The 23542-nt window shown below is 45.4% G+C and overlaps 1 protein-coding gene across 2 annotated transcripts in view; it reads right to left on the bottom strand.

Annotated features, from left to right (window-relative positions):
* Positions 1-23358, bottom strand: part of ATAD3A (ATPase family AAA domain containing 3A) — a 69614-nt gene extending 46256 nt beyond the window's left edge. The window contains exons 1-7 of one of the 2 annotated variants that reach the window (XM_084651743.1): positions 23082-23358; positions 21688-21764; positions 21023-21124; positions 20056-20115; positions 19533-19602; positions 16891-17056; positions 15968-16037 (exon numbers count right to left, since the gene is read on the bottom strand). In XM_084651743.1, coding sequence (XP_084507869.1) covers positions 15968-16037; positions 16891-17056; positions 19533-19602; positions 20056-20115; positions 21023-21124; positions 21688-21764; positions 23082-23301 — 765 coding nt within the window. In that variant the 5' untranslated portion in view covers positions 23302-23358. The remainder of the gene's footprint in view (positions 1-15967; positions 16038-16890; positions 17057-19532; positions 19603-20055; positions 20116-21022; positions 21125-21687; positions 21765-23081) is intronic. The other variant, XM_084651742.1, reaches the window with a different exon arrangement.
* Between the last annotated feature and the right edge of the window lie 184 nt (positions 23359-23542).

Raw genomic sequence — 23542 nt, 5'->3', positions numbered from 1 at the left:
CCACCAACCTTAGCCTGGTCCAGTCCACACAAGAGATCCACTTCCTGGACACTACAGTGCTAATAAACAATGGTCACATAAACACCACCCTATACCGGAAACCTACTGACCGCTATTCCTACCTGCATGCCTCCAGCTTTCACCCTGACCACACCACACGATCCATCGTCTACAGCCAAGCTCTGCGATACAACCGCATTTGCTCCAACCCCTCAGACAGAGACAAACACCGACAAGATCTCTGTCAAGCTTTGTTACAACTACAATACCCACCTGCAGAAGTAAAGAAACAGATTGATAGAGCCAGAAGAGTTCCCAGAAGTTACCTACTACAGGACAGGCCTAACAAAGAAAATAACAGAACGCCACTAGCCATCACCTTCAGCCCCCAACTAAAACCCCTCCAACGCATTATTAAGGATCTACAACCTATCCTAAAGGATGACCCAACACTCTCACAAATCTTGGGAGACAGGCCAGTCCTTGCCTACAGACAGCCCCACAACCTGAAGCAAATATTCACCAACAACCACATACCACACAACAGAACCACTAACCCAGGAACTTATCCTTGCAACAAAGCCCGTTGCCAATTGTGCCCACATATCTATTCAGGGGACACCATCACAGGGCCTAATAACATCAGCCACACTATCAGAGGCTCGTTCACCTGCACATCCACCAATGTGATATATGCCATCATGTGCCAGCAATGCCCCTCTGCCATTTACATTGGTCAAACTGGACAGTCTCTACGTAAAAGAATAAATGGACACAAATCAGATGTCAAGAATTATAACATTCATAAACCAGTCAGAGAACACTTCAATCTCTCTGGTCACGCAATCACAGACATGAAGGTCGCTATCTTAAAACAAAAAAACTTCAAATCCAGACTCCAGCGAGAAACTGCTGAATTGGAATTCATTTGCAAATTGGATACTATTAATTTAGGCTTAAATAGAGACTTGGAGTGGCTAAGTCATTATGCAAGGTAGCCTGTTTCCTCTTGTTTTTTCCTACCCCCCCCCCAGATGTTCTGGTTTAACTTGGATTTAAACTTGAAGAGTGGTCAGTTTGGATGAGCTATTACCAGCAGGAGAGTGAGTTTGTGTGTGTATGGGGGTGGGGGGGATGTGAGAAAACCTGGATTTGTGCAGGAAATAGCCCAACTTGATTGTCATGCACATTGTGTAAAGAGTTGTCACTTTGGATGGGCTATCACCAGTAGGAGAGTGAATTTGTGTGGGGGGGTGGAGGGTGAGAAAACCTGGATTTGTGCTGGAAATGGCCCACCTGATGATCACTTTAGATAAGCTATTACCAGCAGGACAGTGGGGTGGGAGGAGGTATTGGTTCATATTCTCTGTGTATATATAAAGTCTGCTGCAGTTTCCACGATATGCATCTGATGAAGTGAGCTGTAGCTCACGAAAGCTTATGCTCTAATAAATTGGTTAGTCTCTAAGGTGCCACAAGTACTCCTTTTCTTTTTGCGAATACAGACTAACACGGCTGTTACTCTGAAACCTGTTAAGATGACCTGACTTTCAGGAAATGCTGATCATACAGTCTGAAAATCTGGCCCCTTTAAAATGCTTCAAGTTAGGCACCCAAAAATCAAAGCCACTTTTGAAAATCTTGACCCACATACACAAATCACTTCACCCACCACTGAAATGCAGCTACCTTGGGGTGGAACCATATATCAGAGCACAGTAACATGAAACAAAAGTGTAGGAGGTGAATAGTGTATCCAACCAAAACTGCACAGGAATTTTGGGAAGGCAGAAATATCCACCATCATACAACCACAAGACTAATAATTCTTCTGCACTCCTATAATTTCAGAGATGAACTTTTTCAAACCAAACCTGGTCAAACGAGTATTTCCCTTAGGGAAAGCTTTGCGTCCCAGCACTCTATAGCATTACTATACCACGGAGTGAGTTATTTTTAAGTCTCCTCTGTACAAGAATTTAACCGTGTGCTGTACTGGCGGCTCCTCATGCAGCCGAGAAACTACTTGTTGAGATGAAGATGCTAATACAAAGGTCTGAATTCTGCTTGCTACTGACGGCTAAGGGCATTTGTTTTCAGATGAATCTACACAAGCAATTCACCTGTCAAAATGCGGTCAGAGATAGCACAAAATATGATGGGAGATACCAACAATTCAGGAAAAAAGGGTGCAAAGAAAAAAGGCAAGGAGCTAGAAAGTTACATATTAGCTGCATGCCCTTCTTAGGGCTGCTCTGTTTAAAGCTTCCTTGCCAACAGGACCAGACTCCTCATCTCTATAGAACATATAAATCTGGGAGGTGCTAAAGTCCCTAGCTCACACCAGCTAGAACTTTTACACTAACTGGATTGTAAATGCCATGTAAGTAAAGAGCAACTTGAGGGTTTACAATCAATGGTGGCTCAGAGCCCTTTTGGTATCGCTGTTACTAATCAGACTATTAATGGCCTCTGAACAGAAAGGCTAATACAGAGGTGTTATAAAAACAAAGGGACAGAGTTAATCAGAGAGACGGTAAAAACAATGTCCTGACGTGGACAGGTGTGTTGTGTGCAGCATCCCTTTGGAGAGAACCATACAATTTTGTTTGGAGGCTGCTGAAGTAGACAAAGCGAGTGCCACCGAGGCAGGGGAGAGGGGGAACCTCATCTTGCCCTGTTCTCATTTTGGCCCAATGACCAGAGAATTTTTTAAGCCCAAAACATAAGCACTGCAGTTACCTGATTACATGGATTCATTCAGTGACCACCCTTTAGATTTTCACTCCAGTCCTATCACACTTAACATAGTACAGCTCCCAATACTAAACTGCAAGACGCACTCAGCTACTGCTATTACCGTTCAGAAGCACGGACCTACATCCACATTACCATGCAGTGCTGCATATCAGTGAGCTGCGATTACGCTTGCCACTAGAGCTGTTCAGTCTAATGACCCTTATAAACACAATCCATTATAAACACACTACAGTAAAACCATGCCAACTGAAGCAGTATTAGCATAGCATTCTGTACAGAATACTGAAACATTTTTTGGAAGGGCTACTGCATACATGAAGAGGGCTGAAAACCCAATACAGTACCACCTTCATTATCCAAATGCAATAGTGTGTGTGTGGAGGGAATCAAATTACCTAGGACAGCCGTTTCAGATAATCCAGACAATTTCCATTGTGATTAACTGACATTGGAAGGTCTTGGTATTACAGGGTTGTTTACCTACAACTCAAACACTGCTCTTATTTCAAAAAGGACAGGAAGCTCTAAACATTATTCCGAGCAGACTTCAAGTGTCTGTTCACTTTTCCATATCAAAGACTTTAAATGAAGAATATAGGGAGCCCTGCTACACTCCATTTATTTTTGGCATCTAAGAATTCTGGGGAAATGCGTCCAAGATGAACATTAGACCTGCTAGGGGTATTCACAGCAGCATTTTCTCTCTCGTGGCTCAGGGGCTTCTGCCCATTATAGTCTTATCAGGGCGTTTCTCAGGAGTACAGGGAAACGGGGATGGCTGGTCTGAGAGTGTTTCAGCAGAAGCATTACATCCAGAGAATCTCTGATTCAGGCTCCAGTACAGTGCCTCTGAGCTCTGTTTAACCAGCATCTGAAGGCTACCCTCATTCTCTCTGCAACAGTCAGATCAAGAATACTCCCCTTAGTTCTAGGCAGGAGACACATACTGTCTGCAAATATGGGGTGTGCTCTCTCTTCTACACTGAAAAGCTCAGGGATCTCAGCTCAACGCATAGGAATCTGTCAAGAGACCATTTCAAAGTCAGTGGAAGAAAGTTTACAGCTGTGGTTCATCAGGCAGGCTCCTCTGACAGCCCTAATATAACTGAAATCGCAATTTTCTCTGCACCAGATTCATTTGAGCCTCAGCAGCCCAGTCTGCTTAGGGCCCGATTCAAATTGGCTGCCTATTCTTGCTGGGAGACCCACTCGTTGACTTCAGTGGTAGTTTGGTTGCAATAAAAAAGGCTGAGGTGAGGTTGAGACCGAATAGAATGTAGTTCTACATTCAACCTACACAGACCCTTACTGGAATGGGGCCATTACAGCACCTACAGCCAGAAGGTGGGGGTGGTATAGGGAATAACTGTCCATGGTCATGAATGTGGAGAAAGTTAAAATTCTGCTTCTGCAGGCTACTCCCATATTTAATATTAAGCATCTGATTTAAAAGAACAGGCTTGGTAGAAGCAAGCATGAAAATAGGAGGGGGAATTTTTGCATGGTAACAGTTCAAATACATCCACTCCCACCTTCCCTGAAAAGGTCATGGAATCTGCAAACGTGATCAGCTGAAGCAGTGCATGGAATTGGAGAACGTGTCATCACAATGCATCAGGGATACAACCGTTTCAGAGAGCACAGCATCAAAACACAGACGTGTTACAACTAGACATGAGTAGATGGGGCTGAAGATACAGGTGGTGCAGGGACTCATAAGTGTCAGTATGGGGAACTGCACCAGAGGTGGGCTGTGATCTGCATTTTAAAAAGGAGCTAGTGAGTGGAAGATGAGGAGGGAACTGATATGATGGCAGCAAAGGCTCAGCCTCCAGCTGTAAACAGGGATTTGCAGAGACCAAGCCTGGCTGGAGGTGGGGGATGAACAGACCGGATCATGCACAGCAGACAGAAAACAGCCACTCAAAACCCAAGACTAGCTTCAAAACTGAAGCCACTTTGTAAATTATAATCACCCTGTTAAAAACTACAGCTCTCAGAAAGCACAGGACACAAAATATCCCCATCAATAAGTGAAGCAGAAAGCCCAGAGACTTCCCCTCAGGTTACAGCTGGTGTCCAGTTCAACAATCCTGAGGTTAACTTGTACTAAACCAAGCAACCCTGCAGGCAGCTACTTTGCACTAGCTGCCTGTCAGACAGAGTGAGGCACGCTGTCTTTCAGACAACACGAAGGACATTCTGGTACACTGCTAAGAATAATGCTTCAAAGGGGGATGGATTAGAACAGCAAGACTTCAAACACATCTTCAATGTGTATGGGCATGTCTCCTTGTTTCTAGAGATGGAAAGCACTTGATGGCTTCCAAAACCCTTTATTTAGGCCACGTTGTTTGGCATTCCCTTGCCACGTAAGCCCCAACAGTTGCTCTGCCCCCAAGTTCCATCTGCCAAGACACGTGCAGGATCTTCTCCCCGGAAAATCATATTCACTGTTAATTACAGCAAATGGAAATTCTGCCACATTGCACACTGAGTCTTTGGGCTGCCAATGCTGCGCCTTGAACAGGAATCGTTCCAAAGTATCTAAAGGTCGCCAATTTAAGAGTTAACGTTAAAGAACTCGCCACCAGATTATTATGATGAGACACTCCGATCACGTTTCAGGCCTCAAAGCCCTCTGCAAAGATGGCTACTGTCCCTCTTTCATGGAGATAAACCTTAATATGGAGTCAGTGGCCCAGTCAGAAATAGAAACCAGATCTCAGAGTTTCCTGATCTATGCAGTAGACAACACTGTGGGGTTGCATGTTGGATCTGCCTTTTTCCTTCTAAACTACTACAGAGCATTGCTGGTTAAAAGAGACCTTGAGGGCTGACTGCACTTCATCCTGTTGAGGTAGGTAAAGTGAGTGCCACGGAGGAGAGGGAGAGGGGAGAGCATGTACACGCCTGGACAGACAGTAACGGTCCCATGGCCCTTTTTGTAAGAGCTGGGGTTTGGCTCATTGTCCCTGGCCAGAATTCCCTTCCCCTTCCACAGTGAGATAGTATGCTGTGAACTAGGGGTTGCCACCTGCTAGGCATACAATCCGTGAAGTACTTTGGAGTGGAAGAGACTATGCAAGCAGAACATTAATCACCATCACATTGTGTATTTTAGGAACAGCTCACCTTAAGGCAAAAGGCACACAAACTAACAGCAATTTTTTTTAAAAAATGCATCAGAAGCAGAAAGCCTGCCAAATGGGCCACGGGAGGATTGAGGTGCTGAAGAAGCACTCGAGGAAAACAAGGCGGGAGGGAGAGCTCAGTGGTTTGAGCATTGGCCTGCTAAACCCAGGGTTGTGAGTTCATTCCTTGAGGGGGCCATTTAGGGATCTGGGGCAAAAATTGGGGATTGGTCCTGCTTTGAGGAGGGGGTGGGACTAGATGACCTCCTGAGGTCCCTTCCAGCCCTGATAGTCTATGATTCTAAGGCTGCTGCAGAAAAGCTAAATGAATTCTTTGCATCAGTCTTCACTGCAGAGGATGAGGGAAGATACCCACAACTGATCCATTCTCTTTAGGTGACAAATCTGAGGAACTGTTCCAGATTGAGGTATTAACACAGGAGGATTTGGGCTAAAATGAACAGCAATAAGTCACCAGGACCAGATGGTGTCCACCCAAGACTTCTGAAGGAACTGAGAATGAAATTGCAGAACTATTAACTGAAGTACATAACCTATCGCTTAAATCAGACTCTGTACCAGATGGTTGGCAGATAGTTAATGTAACACTGAATTTTAAAAAAGGCTCCAGAGGCAATCCTGGCAATTACAAGCCAGTTAGCCTAACTTCAGTACCAAGCAAACTGGTTAAAACTATAGTTAAGAAGAGAATTATCAGACACATAGTTGAACACGATATGTTGGGGAAGAGTCAACATGACTTTTGTAGAGGGAAATAATGCATTAACTATCTGTCAGAATTCTTGAGGATGTCAAAAAAGATGTGGACAAGGGTGATCCAGTGGATACAGTGTACTTAGACTTTAATAAAGACTGACAACATCCCTCCCCAAAGGCTCTTATGCAGAGTAAGCAGTCATGGGATAAGAGGGAATGTCCTCTCATGGATCAGCAACTGGTTAAAAGATAGGAAACAAAGGGTAAGAACAAACTGTCAGTTTTCACAATGGAGAGAGGTAAATAGCAGGGTCCGTAAAGGATATGTACTGGACCAGTGCTATTCAACATATTCATAAATGATCTGGAAAAGGGGTAAACAGTGATGCGGCAAAGTTTGCAGATGATGCAAAATTACTCAAGACAGTTAAGTCCAATGCTGATGACGAAGAGCTAAAAAAGGGCCTCCCAAAACTGGGTGACAGGGCAACAAAATGGCAGATGAAATTCAGTGCTGATAAGTGCTAAGTAATGCATGCTGGAAAACAATCAAAACTATACATACAAAATGGGGTCTAAATTAGCTGTTACCACTCAAAGATTTTGGATTCATCATGGATAGTTCTCTGAAAACTTCTGCTCAACACACAGTGGCAGACAAAAAGCTAACAATGTTAAGAACTATTAGGAAAGGGATAGAAAATAAGACAGAAAATATCATAATGCCACTATATAAATCCATGGTACACCCATACCTGGACTACTGCACGCAGTTCTGGTTGCCCCATCTCTGAAAAGATGTTAGAATTGGAAAAATTACAGAAAAGGGGCAACAAAAATGGTTTAGGGCTATGGAGCAACTTCCGTATGAGAAGAGATTACAAAGCCTGGGATTGTTTACCTTAGAAAAGAGACGACTAAGGGAGGATATGACAGAGGTCTACAAAATTGTGAATGGTGTAGAAAAAGTGAATAAGGAAGTGGTATTTACCCCTTCACATAACACACGAACCAGGGGTCACCCACTGAAATTAACAGGCAGCAGGTTTAAAACATAAGGAAGTACTTCTTCACACAACGCACAGTCAACCATGGAACTCATTACCAGGGGATGTTGTGCAGGCCAGAAGTATAACTGGGTTCAAAAAAGAATTAAATAAGTTCATGGAGGATAGGTTCATCAATGGCTATTAGCCACAACGGTCAGGGATGCAACTCTATGCTCTGGGTGTCCCTAAACCTCTGACTGCCAGAAGCTGGGACTGGATGACAGGGTATGGATCACGGAATAAATTGCCCTGTTCTGTTCATTCCCTCTGAACCATCTGGCACTGGCCGCTACTGGAAGACTAGATATTGGGCTAGATGGAACACTGGCCATACTGGGTCAGACCATTCTAATGTTCTTAAAAGGTTACTGCTTTAACTTTGAAAAGGAAGGTGTTTGGAGAATAGGCAGGCGGAAAAGGGCAGTTCTGCAAAACACACCAGAAAAGAAGAAACTTAAGCTCTGTGCCCCAGAACCCAACAGCACAATTAGTTTACAGAGTAATTAGCTTAACGTTTAATTTACAGCCAGATGCTGGTGATTCAAACCAAAGCAGCTCCAGCTAGAGGAAAAAAAAACAGGATGCAGCAATTGCTTTTAGAGCCAGCAAACACACTACTTCTCTCAAAGAGAACGACAAGGTCAAACCAAGGGCTCAAGGGCAAACAGAATATGAACACCATTTAATTTTACTCACTTTAAGTGTGCGGTAACAGGCCTGGAGGGCTCAAAATAACGTCAGATTCATAAAATAGCAGGAAGACCTCAGCATTCAATTTATCTCAATTTATAGAGGTGTTGGAAGGAATCCACAAGGGAAGGCAAAAAACCCGTTGCCTTTTTCAGCAAGCCCTCTGTAAAGATACTCCACCCACAACCAATACCTAGACCATAACATGGGACCTCGGGCACAGATCATCTGCTTTGAAACATGGCAATTAATATTAGTGTATCACAGAACTGGGTTAAGTCACTATTATAGGCTGCAAAAATTAAAAGAAGACCTGCCAGAGAGATATCAGACTTGAATTTCACTATTACACACCTGCAATATAAGATATGCACCACCACAGCTTTGGGATGGACAGATAAAATAAAAAAAACGAAACCCACAAAAAACTCAAAACATTAGTCCAGGCTCCCACATTCCCACTCACTAACCCAACCCCTCCAATTCTATTCAGGTTCTTGTAATGTCTCTGTAACCATGGTATCCAAATGCTTCACAAAGGCCTGAGTAAGTGACAACCCAGAAACAAACGTCTTGCTCTCTTGGACCTGCAGGGAAAGTGAATTCCAGAACAGAGATCCTCTCTGACAATACCCTGCATCAATCAGCTGAGTAGAAACATTGGGATTGCACATAAGGAGGGGCCAGGTAGCCAGTAGGCCTGAGAACATAGGGTTAGGTCAGGGAAACCAAGATAGAAGATGGGAGAGAGAATTAACCTAACCCACCCCGACTCCCCAAATCCTGCTCCCATAAATTTCCAAGTGGCAGAAAATACAGGTGTGAGTGCTTGAGAGGAAATACAAAGTTTAGCTTAAAACTCCAAGTTCACAACATAAGAGCTTGTTATTTTGTACAAAGGCTGTAACAAAGCAGAGGTATCTGGATCAGGAATTTGTGGAGCTGAAAGCACCAGACAGTAAGTTTAAAAATGATCTGCAGGTTCCAGATGCCCCAGGTACAGCCTACTTTCTACAAAGGGATTCACTCAAAGCAGGTCTCCCTTTCACTGAGGTGACCGTGCAATGTCCCCTTTGTACCAGCCCACGCAGGAGCCTCTATGTATAAAACCGGAGGGAGGAACAGAGGTGGAAATGGCTTTCAAGCAAGGTGTCCATTTTAACAAGCTGGGCTACTAAAAATATCTTCTCAAAATTACAAATCGGGATGTGTTGCTCAGTTTGTAACATTCTAAAGAGGAAACTTCATGGCAACAGGAACAGGCTGCCCTGCATTCATGCTGTGTAAATGGCACAGTGCAGCTTTAAGCCACAATTTATTCCAGCAAATGCAACGGGGCTTCAAGCGCTTGACAGGCTTGCGGCTCTGTAATGGAAAGGAAAATATGGCCTCAAAAAAGTTTCTGTAAAAATTCATTCAAAAGGTCGTAACAAATGTTAAGTAGGAATTTCTTCAACAGGTGACTCCACCGATTTTGTTTCAAGGTCAACTTTAGCATGAGCAAAATCCTTAGCATCAATAAACATACACAGGACCACACAGGGGTTTGGGGGAGTGGGACGGGCGGAGGGCTGAGAGGGGCTCTGAACAGAAGAGTCTGGGGGCTCGAGTCCTTCCAGACTCCTCCACCAGTTCCCACATAAATGGAAGGTGTCCCCTATACATATCACCCAATGGCTTTGTGCTAAAGCTGCGCTATTAACACTACTGTATGCTGCCACCAGGACTTCCAGGGAGAAAGTAAAATGGTTGAGCATCATTCTGCTTAACTGTATCGGAGAAAAAGCAGGGATTCCTGACCCAGCCCTGACACTGCATTTACTAAAGTGACAGCAAGACCAGTACACAGCAGTAAGATGGGAAGCTTACAGTCTCTGTTATTGTAATGGAAACAAGAAAATCTTCAGAGATGGTTAAGCCTTGACTTGCTTCCAGGCTTTGGGACTGAGCACATGGGGTCCTCTCCAGCGACCTCTCTGGACAGTTTAGGAGTGGCCGCAATGAGAGCCCCACCCAGTCATCTTCAGCTAGAGGAATGGTGGCAGACACACAAGATCTTGACAGCAAGCAGGGGGAATAAGGAGCGTAAGGGAAGCAGGACATCAGAGCTCGGAGGGAGAACGTAGAACATCTCGCAGCGGCCTTAAAAAGCTGTAGCTGAAAATAGCAAATTACAATCAGCTTTCGTGCTGCATCTCCTGTTATTCCCAGAGTCCCTAAGAGTCCCTAGAGGGCAGAGCCTACTAGAAACTAGAAGGGAGGCAGTATCTTCATCCAGCATCCTACCTGCTCCTGAGCTAGCGAGTAGCTAGGCAGGAAAGTGGGTTACCAATGTCTTTTCAGTTCATTATGGAACTAGGTCAGTGACTCGACTCGCTCCATGTGGCCACTGGATACAGTAAGAATTCACTAACCCAGAAAACTTGCACTTTGGAGCAGGGGGAAGGAATGTAGAGCCCTTGCCCCTGGAACTCAGTGCTACAGAGCCAGAGTTCAATGACCATTAGTGTATGTCTACCAGTTAGAGAGCACATAGAGATCATGGCAAGTACCACACTGCCGCTCCACCATGACCTAAAACAGGGGGGTCTCAGCCTTTCTTTCTAAGCACCCCCCACCCCACAACATGCTATAAAAACTCCTGTGCCACAATAACTGGTTTTTTGTATATAAAAGCCAGGGCCAATGTTAAGGGGTAGCAAGCAGGGCAACTGCCTGGGGCCCCAGGCCACAAAGCTACATTGCTCAGGCTTCAGCCCCGGGTGGTGGGGCTCAGGGTCCTAGACTTCAGCCCCATGTGGCGGGGCTTCAGCCTTCTGCCCTAGGCCCCAGTGAGTCTAGTGCTTGCCCTGCTTGGCGGCCCCCCTGAAGCCTGCTCGCAGACCCTCAGGGGGCCCTGGTTGAGAACCACTGACCTAAAACACTCCCATTGACACTGACTAAAATCAAGTACACCCTTCTGGTCTCACGCCACAGGCCTTCTTGTGGAAGATAAGGATATTTGCAGAAGATGGTCTGAAACCTGGGCCGAGATACCAAACAAAAATCGAATTGACGACCCAACTGTGCAAGTGTCGGGCTTCTCCTCCCCGCAGAGCATATGGACAACTCTAAACTGTATCCACACCTGACGTGGAGGATGCGCATACTTACTCCATAGATGGAAAGTGAGGAAATCGCCCAACTGTGACTGTGGAATGGTGCCAACTTTTGGACACATCACGGATGACTGCCCAATCCATGCTCATCCTGGAGGTGTCGTGGCTAGCCACATGGCTACCCCCTCTGCTCTGGGATGAATAAGAGACCTCAAGATGCCATTGCTTTCACTGTTCCACTCTTGCCATAGGAAAGAAGAAGGGTATGTCTACACTGCATGTGAAGGTCTGACAGTAGCACGGGCAGGCATGCCCATCTAGCAAGCACTGGTAACAACAGCAGTGTAGATGTGGCAGCATGGGCTTCAACACGGGCCAGCAAGCCAAGTATGTACCCAGGATCCCCGTTGACTTGGGAAGCTGGGAACGAGCGACAGGGGATGGATCACTTGACAATTCCCTGTTCTCTTCATTCCCTCGGGGGCATCTGGCACTGGCCACTGGCGGAAGACAGGATACTGGGCTAGATAGATCTTTGGTCTGACCCAGTAGGGCCGTTCTTATGTTGTACGCTGGTTGTCCATACCGCCCCATCTACGCGGCTATTGTTACCTGTGCTAGCTAGATAAAGAGGACAAAGTAGAGGAGAGTGGAGGCCTGACAGGCTGGGTAAGCAAGAATGTTTGATGGACAGCTGTCCTATCTAACAGGTGAGTTAACATAAAATTGTACCTCTGCCTAAAGCAGAACACTAGTATAGTTTATACATCAGTATTCCTTATAAATATGTATCACATTTTGAAAACAGGAAAAAAACACAGGTAAACATACAACAGCAAGTTTTCAGCCAAACCTAATAGGGCCTCAGTAGCTGGACCTCAGATACAGCATCTAAATGCTGGTATCTTACAGACCTTAGCTAATACAAAGCAATATGCATTAGACAAGATGCTGGGTAAGGGAAAAGGGTCCAATGTGAGCTTTTCACAGCATTCACAAGGCATTTAAACGCACAAACCAGGCTTAAAGTAGTGTTTGGGTAAGTTAGAGCCAAAATCCTAAGAGTAAAGGGGTTTTGTGATTGTGCTTTAATATTAACTGTTCACACAATTTTTAAAGATTTCAGTGAAAAACTATTTTTCTGGATTTAACCACCCCCCCGGATGGTGATGTAACCCCAAGCGTGACAACTTGGTGCTAGTGTAGGAGTCAGAGAGAGACACTGACCTCTCTCATCTTACAGTGCAAACCGAGTAAAATGCAAAGAGTAAACAGAACCAATGGCTGCTGATTAATTCAGCTTCTAAAATTATTTCTGCTTTGACAAAGTAATTGTCACCATAGCAAACGGCATCTTACAAGACTGTTAGTCTGAAAGGGTCCTTTTAATGCTAATGCCAACAAACTTGGCAAAGGAACTCTGCTAAATGCTTCAGGACTGAGCCCACTGAAGTAAATAGGAATCTTTCCATCAATTTCAAGTGTCTTTAGACCAGCTCCTAGCAGTTTTTCTTGAAATTGCAGAAACTGCAAGCTCATTTAGTGAAGCTACTATGTATATCAGGCATGCTGCAATATTTAGGCACACCAGAAAAAGTAAGCAACATTAACTTGGGATTTATTTTGTGTGTAAATTACCTCTGCATGGCAGGCATAAGGGTAATATTCATAGGAAAATGCCTCCACCTAGTCATTCATTTGAGCAGATACACTGAGGACTTAGTCTCAGTGTCCTTGGGAACTTTAGCATGCAGATTCCTTACACAATAAGCTGCACAATGTAGGTTTCATGCATGCAACATCAAGGGCTCAATCCTGCTTTCTGGTGCACTGCATACAGCAGCACTGCTCTTGAAAGTTCAGCTATTGTGTAAATCGCAGATGACTTTCCAAGATAAGCAGCAGCAATGTGTGTCATACAACCAGGCAGGAATGAACCCAACCTGCTTGGTAAAATTTCTCTGCAGAAACATACAGCTTCTTAAACATTTCTCTGCAGATTTGCAGCCCAGGGTCTAAAGAGGGTGTCTGCGGTGCCATGTAGTGTTAGACGGAAATACACCAATACACAGAAAACTGCTGAGATGACCAGAGTATCACGCATGTCCTTACGTTTCCAGCATGCCTCAAGTGTTGCTTTTATTTTTAAAATTAAAGAACATCTGAAACTGTTCAATCCTAGGGCAAAGATTTAAAGAAAAAAGTTCATCCCCTGGCTGAGAGTTCATTACCAATTTTAAACCTAGAGCTTTTCTCCTCCCAACAGCAAATTAATAAAGCCACTGCAATTAGACTACACTACAATGGAAACCGTGACACTTCACTATTGTTCTGCCAACAGCACTGCTGTCATAAAGCTACTTATGAGTAAACATTACTGCATTTAGGTGGTTCTCTACCATTGTCAGTAATGCCACCTAGTGTTACAAATGTATAACTAGGCCTATGTATTGTAGGGACTGAAGTAACGTGCAATAGCCGCTGTGCTGCCAGCAGACTAGACTGGGAAAATAAAATGTCTCTTTTGTTAAGCTTTTCCCCCTCTAAATTAAGTTTTTCTGATTCGCCTTTGGCAAATCAAAGCGGGTGCTTACAGCCTAACATTAGAACTTTCTTCTGCCCCAGCGAACGGTTGCAGATGACAGCAACATGTTCAGATCCAATCAAGTTGCTGTAGCAACGAAATGCTGATTATCCAAATCTGTTCAGAAAGCCTCCAAAACCTGGTTGCACACTTCACCGTGTAAATTCTATCCTCAAGCTCTTGCTCAAGAGTCTGGATTGCTAGATACCAAGTGCACACATAAGGTGCAAGAATGCAAACAGGTGGAAGCCCTGGTCTCACTAGTGTCTAAGGGAGCGGAGTTCCTGCTGATTTCTTTTGGTGCCTGTACTGCGTTATAATTCACCTGAGTCTTGCTGGATATACAGTGTGGTTTAATAGAAGAGTTTGTTTTTCAGAATCAAAAATACATTGTGAGGAAAAGCCAAAAAATCCTCAATTGTAAAAGCCAAGGCTTCCCATAGTATGCTCCAGTGAGTGTTAGACACATACCCAACTGGGTCTGTGGGTCCTGATCCAAAGACTCAAGTAGGTTTTTGAATTAGACCACTATTCAGTTTCACACTGCACCTGGCTTTATAAAACCAACAGGCAGAGGTGAGAAGCAGGCAGAACAAACCTAGAGGGCAGTGCAAAATTACGTATTTTTTCATAAGAGGAAGTTGGTAAAAATAGTGGATAAGGAGAAGAGAGAAAGTTTAACCGTTAGCAGGTGTTTGACGGCATAATTTGTATTTATACTGTACAATGCACAGGAAGGAAACCCTTCTTAATAAACTGCTTAGTTACCCAGAAAGCTTCTCACGACGCTCACCCGCAGCTCAAATGGTAAGACCCACTGCGCCTCTAGTGATCAATGCTTGGCATATTATATATATATATGCTGATTACCCCTCCAAAGTGCTATATGAACCTCAGTTAAGGGGAAGAAAATGAATCTGAACACAGATCTGGTTGAAAGAGGAACAGTGTCCCAAGGGAAGAGGAGGAAGCCCTGTTGTTCAAGTCATTGACAGCCAGAAAAGGGCAGTTTTCCTGCTCTGTCATCTTAGTTTTCCAGGCTAGACCTGGCCTATATTTTGAACATTAAAAAACAAACAGAAACTCCCTTCACTCCAAAACCCCCTTTTGGAGCTTTGTTGTCCAGCCTAGAGTAAAGAGGGCATAAGCTCAACTTGTTCCCCCTCTTTGCAAGTACACCTTAATGCATTTATGATACTCTTTCCATCCCACCCCGAAGAGTCACTTCCAATTTTGTTACAGTGCCACCGACAAGACACCAAGACAGGCTCTTCTCTTTCCTAAATATGAGAACCGAACAGGAAGAATGCACTGGAGTTCTTAATCAACACTATTAAATGAATTGCAATGTTCGGCCAAACAAAATAAAAGGAGCAAAATAAGTAGAGATCTGTGATTCCAGTGAGGGTTGTGTATTTACTGAAAGATGGAACTGTCAGTGTTTACTACTGATGAAAAAGCTAACAAAAAAGTCACTGTAATCTAGTCAATTTCAGAAAGTGAGTTAGTAATATCAGACGTTCTACTTGTCCTTGTGACACTCTTGTCAGCTTCTTGGTTTAAAGACAGTCTCATTTTTAAAATAATTTATCCTCTCTGCTGTTGCTGGATGAAAGACCCACAAAAAACCAACGGGCAGGGGAAACTAAATACAGGAGAAACAGTGAAACAGAGTACATAAAATGCTGTAACATGCACAAAGTAAATGGGAGAAGTTTTCATTTTTGTCTACTCTTGTAATAATTATAACTTTGCATGTTAATTGGAGGCAGACTTAAGTATGCTTTTGAGTTGATGGTGTCTATCTCGGATAGTCAGCTCTTAGTTTCTAACCCAGAATTTTTAACATTACCAGGGACAAGGAAAAAAAAATACAAAATCAGGTTCGCAAATAACTGTTGTCTATCTTCCAAAAGATATATGTCCACAGCTTACCGTGGCTGTAACTTTATCCCAGTCTGTTACAAAGGCACGAAATCCTTCTCCAAACAATGTACCCGCTGTCCTGTGGAAAGAGAGCAGCAGTGTAAGCAGAGACTTTGGAGTAGAGGCAGGAAAGGGGGAAGGATTTTAAGTTTGAAGGACAGAATTGCAAGCAGCTTACAAGATTACTCCAGTTTCCCTGATGACTTTCTTCAGAACCAGTCAAAGCTAACAGAGCTAACCCAGGAACCCAAACATACAGGGCAAATATACTTATAATCGTCTGGTGTATATGGGATTAAATCCAGAAGAGCTTCTGGACCAAAGCTAATATGTTTATTTTTTACTCACTTCATTAGAGTTGAATGATAATAAAATTTCATGGTTACTTAGCCATTCTAGATACCTTCCAGCCAAGAATCCTAAAGGACTTCATAACAGTCAATGAATTAAAGCTGACAATACCCTTGTGAGGTAGGTAAATTTTATGTTTGTTTTGTAGGTGGGGAAACTGTCTCAGAGATTAAGGGTGAAACCTCCTTTCACTGGAGCCAATGAGAGTGTTGCCAAAGATTTTCACAGAGCGAGGATTTCCCCCCAAAATGATCAGGTTAAGGTCACGTGGTCTGTTAGAGAACTCAGACTAGAATGCAAGTATCCTGGCACCCAAAACATGACTAACCACTAGACAATAGTTCTCCCTTCCACTACACTATCCACCCTAATCACACCTAGAGATAGGGAAACAGCAGTTTTTAATACACTACCTTGGGGCAGAAAATGAAGGAACACCAGCAATAACAATCTTTCCCTTTAAACTTGTGCCAAAAAAACAAACCCAACCAAACTCCAAGGTTTTTTATACAGCCCATTTGATGGGGGTGGTGTGAGGCAGTAGCAAGGTGACCAACTCCCCTCAGCTGGTTTGCACGTACTTGAGGGAATCTAACACCGTCTGGCGATGCTCAGCAGCTTTCAGGCGGATCTGCTCCCGAATGAGATCTGCGTTCTCACGCTCAGCCTTTGCGCGGGCTCGCACTTCCGCTTCAATACGCAGCATCTCATTCTTGTGCCGCAGCTCCATCTCCCGCTCCACAGTGGCTTTAAAAGAAACAAGGGGGTGGGATTTTACTCTGGGCTTTATCCCAAAACCCAGCTTTTGGGAGAGGGGTAAATATTATCAGCTTTGCTACATGTCAGATGCGTGTGACCTGACAACAGATTTCAGTGACCACCAGCCTGCCCACAAAAGGAAGCAAGTCAATACAACAGCATGAAAGCTAAGTCTAGGAATCTTCCCTCTAAGAACAAGGAGATGGTCATCTCTGTAATATTTAGGCAGGAGTGCACCAAAAATTATTATTGCATTCTGGGAACACGTTACCAAGAGAATACACTGAATACATTTGTTCAGAGAAGAGCAACAAAAATAATCAGGGTGAGTGTGACATCAGAGAAAAGAATAAGAAAACTGAATACAGACTGGTAGAGATTGGCTGTGCAAGGTCAAGGGGGAGATGGTAACAAACCTAAGAATGTACACGCCCAGGATGTGCAACTAGGAGTAATGGGATGAAAGTGAAAGGTCAATGTAGGCGGAGTTAAAGGAAAAACATCCCCCAGGAGTGAAATCTACTAGACTACGGACAGGATTGGTAGAACTCCATTTTTATTTTTTTCCAATTCCAAAATTCTATATCCATTTTTATTTTTAATAATCAATTTTTAATTATTGCTAGTTGCTGGAAATTAAGGGTTGTAGGGTTGAGGGTTTTTTAGGGCAGCGCTGACAGCGAGGCTGCAGAGGCTCCATGCACAGTAGAGAAGCCCAAGACACCCAGGCACAAGGTGCAGGAAGGCTGTGGTCCTGCAAGGGTGGAGCGGAGACCCCAGCCAGGACTCTGAGGACGACAAGCCCTGCTCGCAGGGGGAGGCCACCATGGTGCTGAATGGCTCTGTCCCCAGCTGCTGTCATAGGAGTGAGGACACAGCCAGTGCCAGTGGTGCTGCAGAGGGATCTCTGACCTGCTGCAGGGCCACTGACATCCAATCCCTGCAGGCGCCCGGGGGAGGCTGCACTCCCAACAACTGTCACCAATTGATATTTTTTCGTTGATTTCAGCGTGTCAGCTGAAATTTATATGCCAACAGTTATCAATTTAAATCAAATCCCGCCAAGCCTAACTATGGAACAATCTCCCAACAAGGCCCAGCATTTGAAATACTTAAAATTAGAGACAAACACTAGAGGATACATTAGAGGGGACAGTACTGTGCTGGACTGCAGCAGAAGGAACTGGATGACTTCACAGATCTTTTCCACTTCTAATTTCTACGTGCCTACAGAAAAAGCCAGGTCACAAACAAGACAAGCTAACAAGATACTTAAAATCGACACTGGATTTCAAGTGTTAATGCTCTAGAGAAGTCCTAGCCAAACACCCGATTGATTCTAATGGTTCCTGATAAAATCCTGAGGGCAGGAAATGCAGGAGTGCTGCATTACCTACAGTATTACTAGACCAAGAAAGGTTGGTGTATTGCAGTGTTCAGCCACTGGAAGCCACACTCAAGTACTTTTATTTAAACAAAGGCTCTCTATAGAAGTTTAGCCTTTCCCAGAAATGAGCTACAGGCACCAGCAACTCCAAGAGATCTACAAGAATACACAGTAAACTGGGGTTTAAATCTACCCTGCACTGTCTGTCTGTGTGGACGCTGCCCACATGCCCTAACAGTTCCATAATGCACTTTGATCTACTCTGCTTTGGAACAGAGTAGATCAAAGTGTACGAGGGAACTGTTAATGTGTGTCAGCAGGGTCCACAAGGACAGTTAGATTCACATCCTGGCTTGCCGTGAACTAAATGTTCTTGTAGACCAGGGGTGGGCAAACTACAGTGCGGGGGCCACATCTGGCCCTCGAGCTCCAGCCAGGGGGCGGGGTCTGGGGCTTGCCCCACTCTGCGTGGCTCCTGGAAGCAGCAGCATGTCCCCGCTCTGGCTCCTATGCGTAGGGGCAGCCAGGGGGCTCCGCACATGGCCAATGGGAGCTGAAGGGGCAGTGCCTGCAGACAGAATAGCAAACAGAACCGCCTGGCCATGCCTCCATGTAGGAGTCGGAGGGGGGACATTGCGCTGCTTCTGCGAGTTGCTTGAGGTAAGTGCCGCCCAGAGCCTGCACTCCTGACCCCCCTCCTGCGCGCCAACCCCCTGCCCAGATTCCCCCTCCCGCCCTCCGAACCCCTCGGTCCCAGCCTGGAGTACCTCCCACACCTTGAACTCCTCATTTCTGGCCCCACTCCAGAGCCCACACCCCAACCCCTAGTTGTGAGCATTCATGGCCTGCCATACAACTTCCATATCCAGATGTGGCCCTTGAGCCAAAAAGTTTGCCCCCCGGTGCAGACAAACCCTAAAACCAGCTGTGATTTAGCTGCTGCTTGCAGATCCTGCATTATGAGCCCTCTAATAGCCTACCAGTCAGTATGTACTAGTACTCCAAATACAGTTCAGAGGTTGCTCTGAATAGCCACTTAATCCCCAACCAAAAGGCGAAACTGAAATATGACATTACCTCTCCTCATTGCTTCCTGCTTCTGCACAGATTCCTCCTGCTTCCTCAAGTTCTCTTCATTAAGGAGTTGCTAAGAAGAAGAGATCACATCAGAAGATGAATTCGGTTGGGAGAAAAGGCAAAACAGGAAGATGGAAAACTGTAGTTTTCACACACACTAGCTGTTTTAAGATCGCCAATCAACCTAATACACATGCAGACCTAAACATTACAAATGCTCTGGAAAAAAAATACTTAAGAATTAAATATGTTCTTCCTCCCAAAACCCACAATCTCATGTTCTCCCAGCTACTTCTTGCACCTTTGTCCTATTTGCTGTCAGTTGCTTTTGCATCAGACCTGCTAGGCTTGGAATGTAGTAACCCTGAGGCTGTGCAAAAAAATCTAAGCTCTCCCATCACAGTGGTGCATAGCATCAGTCACTGGGTTATGAGGGTGGAGCATAATTTAGCATCATTGCTCCTAGTGAAGTTAACACAGATTGGCTAAGCTCTCAGCAGTTTTAGAAGATGGAACATCTTACCTGTTGTCGCAGCTGCTCTTCATAGCGCTGTCTTGCCAGTTTGTCCTGATATTGGGCCCTCTTCAAAAAGAAAAGAGGAAATGCAATAAAAACCCTGCTCTAATCAGCAAACAAGACTTGAGTATAAGAAGCAAAAGAGATCAGCATTTGAAATAGAACACTGTCAATGTGTTAGACAATCAGTCCTAGACCAGTGCCAAAAAAGCTCTGCTGGCTGAAGATGTAGGGCAGAAGGGGTTGATACATATAAAATTAGGGCTCGTGACAAATGGCAAGGATGTTGAACCTTAAAAACCAGTTTGTCAGCAATAAGAATGAAAGCTGAACTGCATTTCCCCAATTTTAGCATTACTGTCCCAAGAGCTGTTAGACCCCACTGATACACCCCATCAAAAAGCTGCTCAAAAGCCAGCTCATAAAAAGAAAAATAGTTTGTCAAATTCTGGGTTAAGATGGTAATTTCCTGAGATCTCTTTCCAAAGGGTTAGATTCCAGAAGACTTAAGAGAAACAGGGAAAATTAGAGGCAATCTGAGATTGCACTCCAAGTAATTTAGGATGCATTTCATTGTCTAGCCAACAGATATGCTGGGTAAGCCAGTAGTTTTCAATTTTTTTCATATCATGACTAATACCTGCAAGCAAGGATGCATCCTAAAATGTTTTACACCAATTCCCTGCAGCACTTAAAGACAATTCAAAGGCAGAGCCAAGGAACTGGTCCAATTTACTGGATTCTTCAGGGTGTCTTAGGGTCTGTTACAAGCAGCTATGCAAACCAGTGTCAACGGAACACCAGAGCTGGGGAATGAGGCAGATTCAACTGGGCATGACCTCCCCTTAGGGACCGCAACCCCCAGGTGGAGAATAGCTGGTGTAACTGAATAAGCCTCTCATGGTGTGTTTCCCATTCCAGCCAGCACAACAAGCCAGCCATCATGTCTGCTAGTTTCCCCAAGTTTCCTTACCGCTTGATGCTGTCTGGTTTCTTCACTTAGTGTCTTTCTTCTCTCATCTGCTTGTACCCGGATCTGTTCGTTCTTCAGCTGTTCAATGGCTGCCTCGTATTCCTATGAGAAATGGGCCAGCATACGTCAGCTTAACACAAACGCCTCCAGAGGGCTACAAATGATAATCATATTCTTCAAAATAGGTTTCTAATAGGTTTCGGTTCCTCAGCGGGGTAATGCAATTCTTAAGACCAGGAATCATAGCTGATTTTGTGTTTTGCAAAGTGCCACGTACACTTACCGTGCTATACTAGAGGCTCAGACACCATAAATTAGGTACTGGGAAAAGAAACAAATGTATTGCCGTTGTGGACAAAGGATATTCTGGGAGCTACAATACCAATACGAACCACAAAATATCACAAGTTCTTAGCACAGACATAAACCCTGTAAAAGAGCAGAAATTAGTCCGGCTGCAATGCTGCATTTCCAGACTCTCTTTTTTATAAATCAAATGAAGTAATGAAAATGCAGGGAAAGGCAGTGTACTAAAAGTGAACTCCTCTGTGCAAGAAGAAATCAAAATAGCCAAGGCAGATCGTTAGACAATGAGGGCCAAAATCCATCCAATGAAGTCAGCAGAGCTGCAGTAGGCATGAATTTGATCCTGAGGCTCAACATACCTTAATTTTGGACTGCTGCTCCATTTGCAATGTCTGTTCCTGCAGCTGAGCAAGACTAAGAGCATCTTTTGCATGGCCTGAAATTAATAAGGTTGTTTAAGAACTTATTTCTGCAGTATTAGATCCTACTTTTCTAAGCAAACTTGGTGCTGGTGAAAGATGTCACGCTTATGGCTCTAGAAACTGAAGTCTTCTGTCCACAAAACATTCAGTGTCTAGGCATTTTAAACACAGTAGTCCTATGAGGACCACAACTCAAAAGGGCACTGAGCAATTGATTGCTTGGTGTAACCATGTGCAAGAGCTGCCTGAAAGCAGCTGCCAACTCCAACTATTTCCTCTGTGTTTAAAGAAACAACACAGCGTTGAAGGCATAAGAGAAAGATGTTTCGTATGTTATGTTCCAAAAATTTGTTGCGCCCCCGCACTTCTGGCCAGGAACCTTCATCATCACCCTCAAATGCTCCCAACTCTTACAGTAAGGAAGACCAAAAACATTCCATGGCTATTTTATTCCTCAAAAAGGAGTATTTCAGAGCTCAAAACTGTGTGCGTTATAATTTGTTAATTTACACTTTATCATAATGAGGTGCTGAACCAAACGCATGAATGGAAATGGGGAGGGGGGCCTGCTCACAGGACAAAGAGTCTGCCACTTCTAGGTCATAGATCTGAACCTGATGCAGGCCAGAGGTTGCACAAGGTTATTAGCAAAAAGAAAAGGAGGACTTGTGGCACCTTAGAGACGAACCAATTTATTTGAGCACGAGCTTTCGTGAGCTACAGCTCACTTCATCAAATGCATTCAGTACATCCGATGAAGCGAGCTGTAGCTCACGAAAGCTCGTGCTCAAATAAATTGGTTCGTCTCTAAGGTGCCACAAGTCCTCCTGTTCTTTCTGCGATTACAGACCAACACGGCTGCTGCTCTGAAACAAGGTTATTAGCAGCCGATGGCGGCTGGCCAGCCTGTGTGAATTCAGCCGGCGGCGGGCTCGGCCCAGGTTTTAACAAAGCAGCTTCCATCAGCAGAACGATCATTACCACGGCCCGGCTCCGCAGAAGCGCGAAGAACGGACAGTCGCAGAGGCAAAGCGCCTTTCCCGGCGCAGACGAAGTCTCTCCAAAGCAAGGCAGAGGCAGACGCACTGAGCAACCTCACCGCCAGACTCGGAGTCCCCGGAGCTGCGATTTCAGGCTCATGGCAGCGGCGCCTGGCCCGGCCTGGCCTGGCCCGGCCCGGCCCGGCGCGGATCCCCCAGCCACGTGCCCTCCCCCACGGGCCTGCCGCGCAGCCCCCACCGGCCGGGCTATGGGGCACTGGCCCTGGCAACGGAGCAGCCCCTCCCGCCGCGGCTGCGGGCCCCCTCAGTCCCGAGCAGCCCCCCACTCACGGGAGGCCTCCAGCTCCCGGGCCGCCTTGGCCGCCCGCTCCAGCCCGGTGGGGTCAAAGTTGCTCCATTTGTCCTTGGGCGTGTTCCGGTCCCCGGCTCCGTCCCCCGCTGCGGGGCCCCCGGCGGAGGGAGGGGGCGGCAGGGCCAGGCCGGCCCCGCCCGGGCCTGCGTCCCCCGCCACGGGGGGAGACCCCCGGTTGAGGCCGAACAGCCACGACATGGTGCCCGCGCCGCCGCCGGGAGACCAGCCACACGCGGAGCGGCCGCCGCTTCCACCGCGCAGGCGCGGCCCCGCCCCCCCTGCGCCCATTGGAGCCGACCAGCCGGGCATCACCAGCGCGTGAAACTTCTCGGGAGTTCTGATTGGTGAAGCTGGGAATGCCGTCCACACGTCCCGCGGAGAGGCACGTCCTAGGTCACGTGAGGCCTTTCCCTACTTCCGATTGGTTCGATGCTGGAGT

The sequence above is a fragment of the Lepidochelys olivacea genome, assembly GCF_965140295.1.
Source record: "Lepidochelys olivacea isolate rLepOli2 genome assembly, chromosome: 18".
Lineage (NCBI taxonomy): Eukaryota > Metazoa > Chordata > Testudines > Cheloniidae > Lepidochelys > Lepidochelys olivacea.
This window is presented reverse-complemented; position numbering and strand designations above follow the sequence as displayed.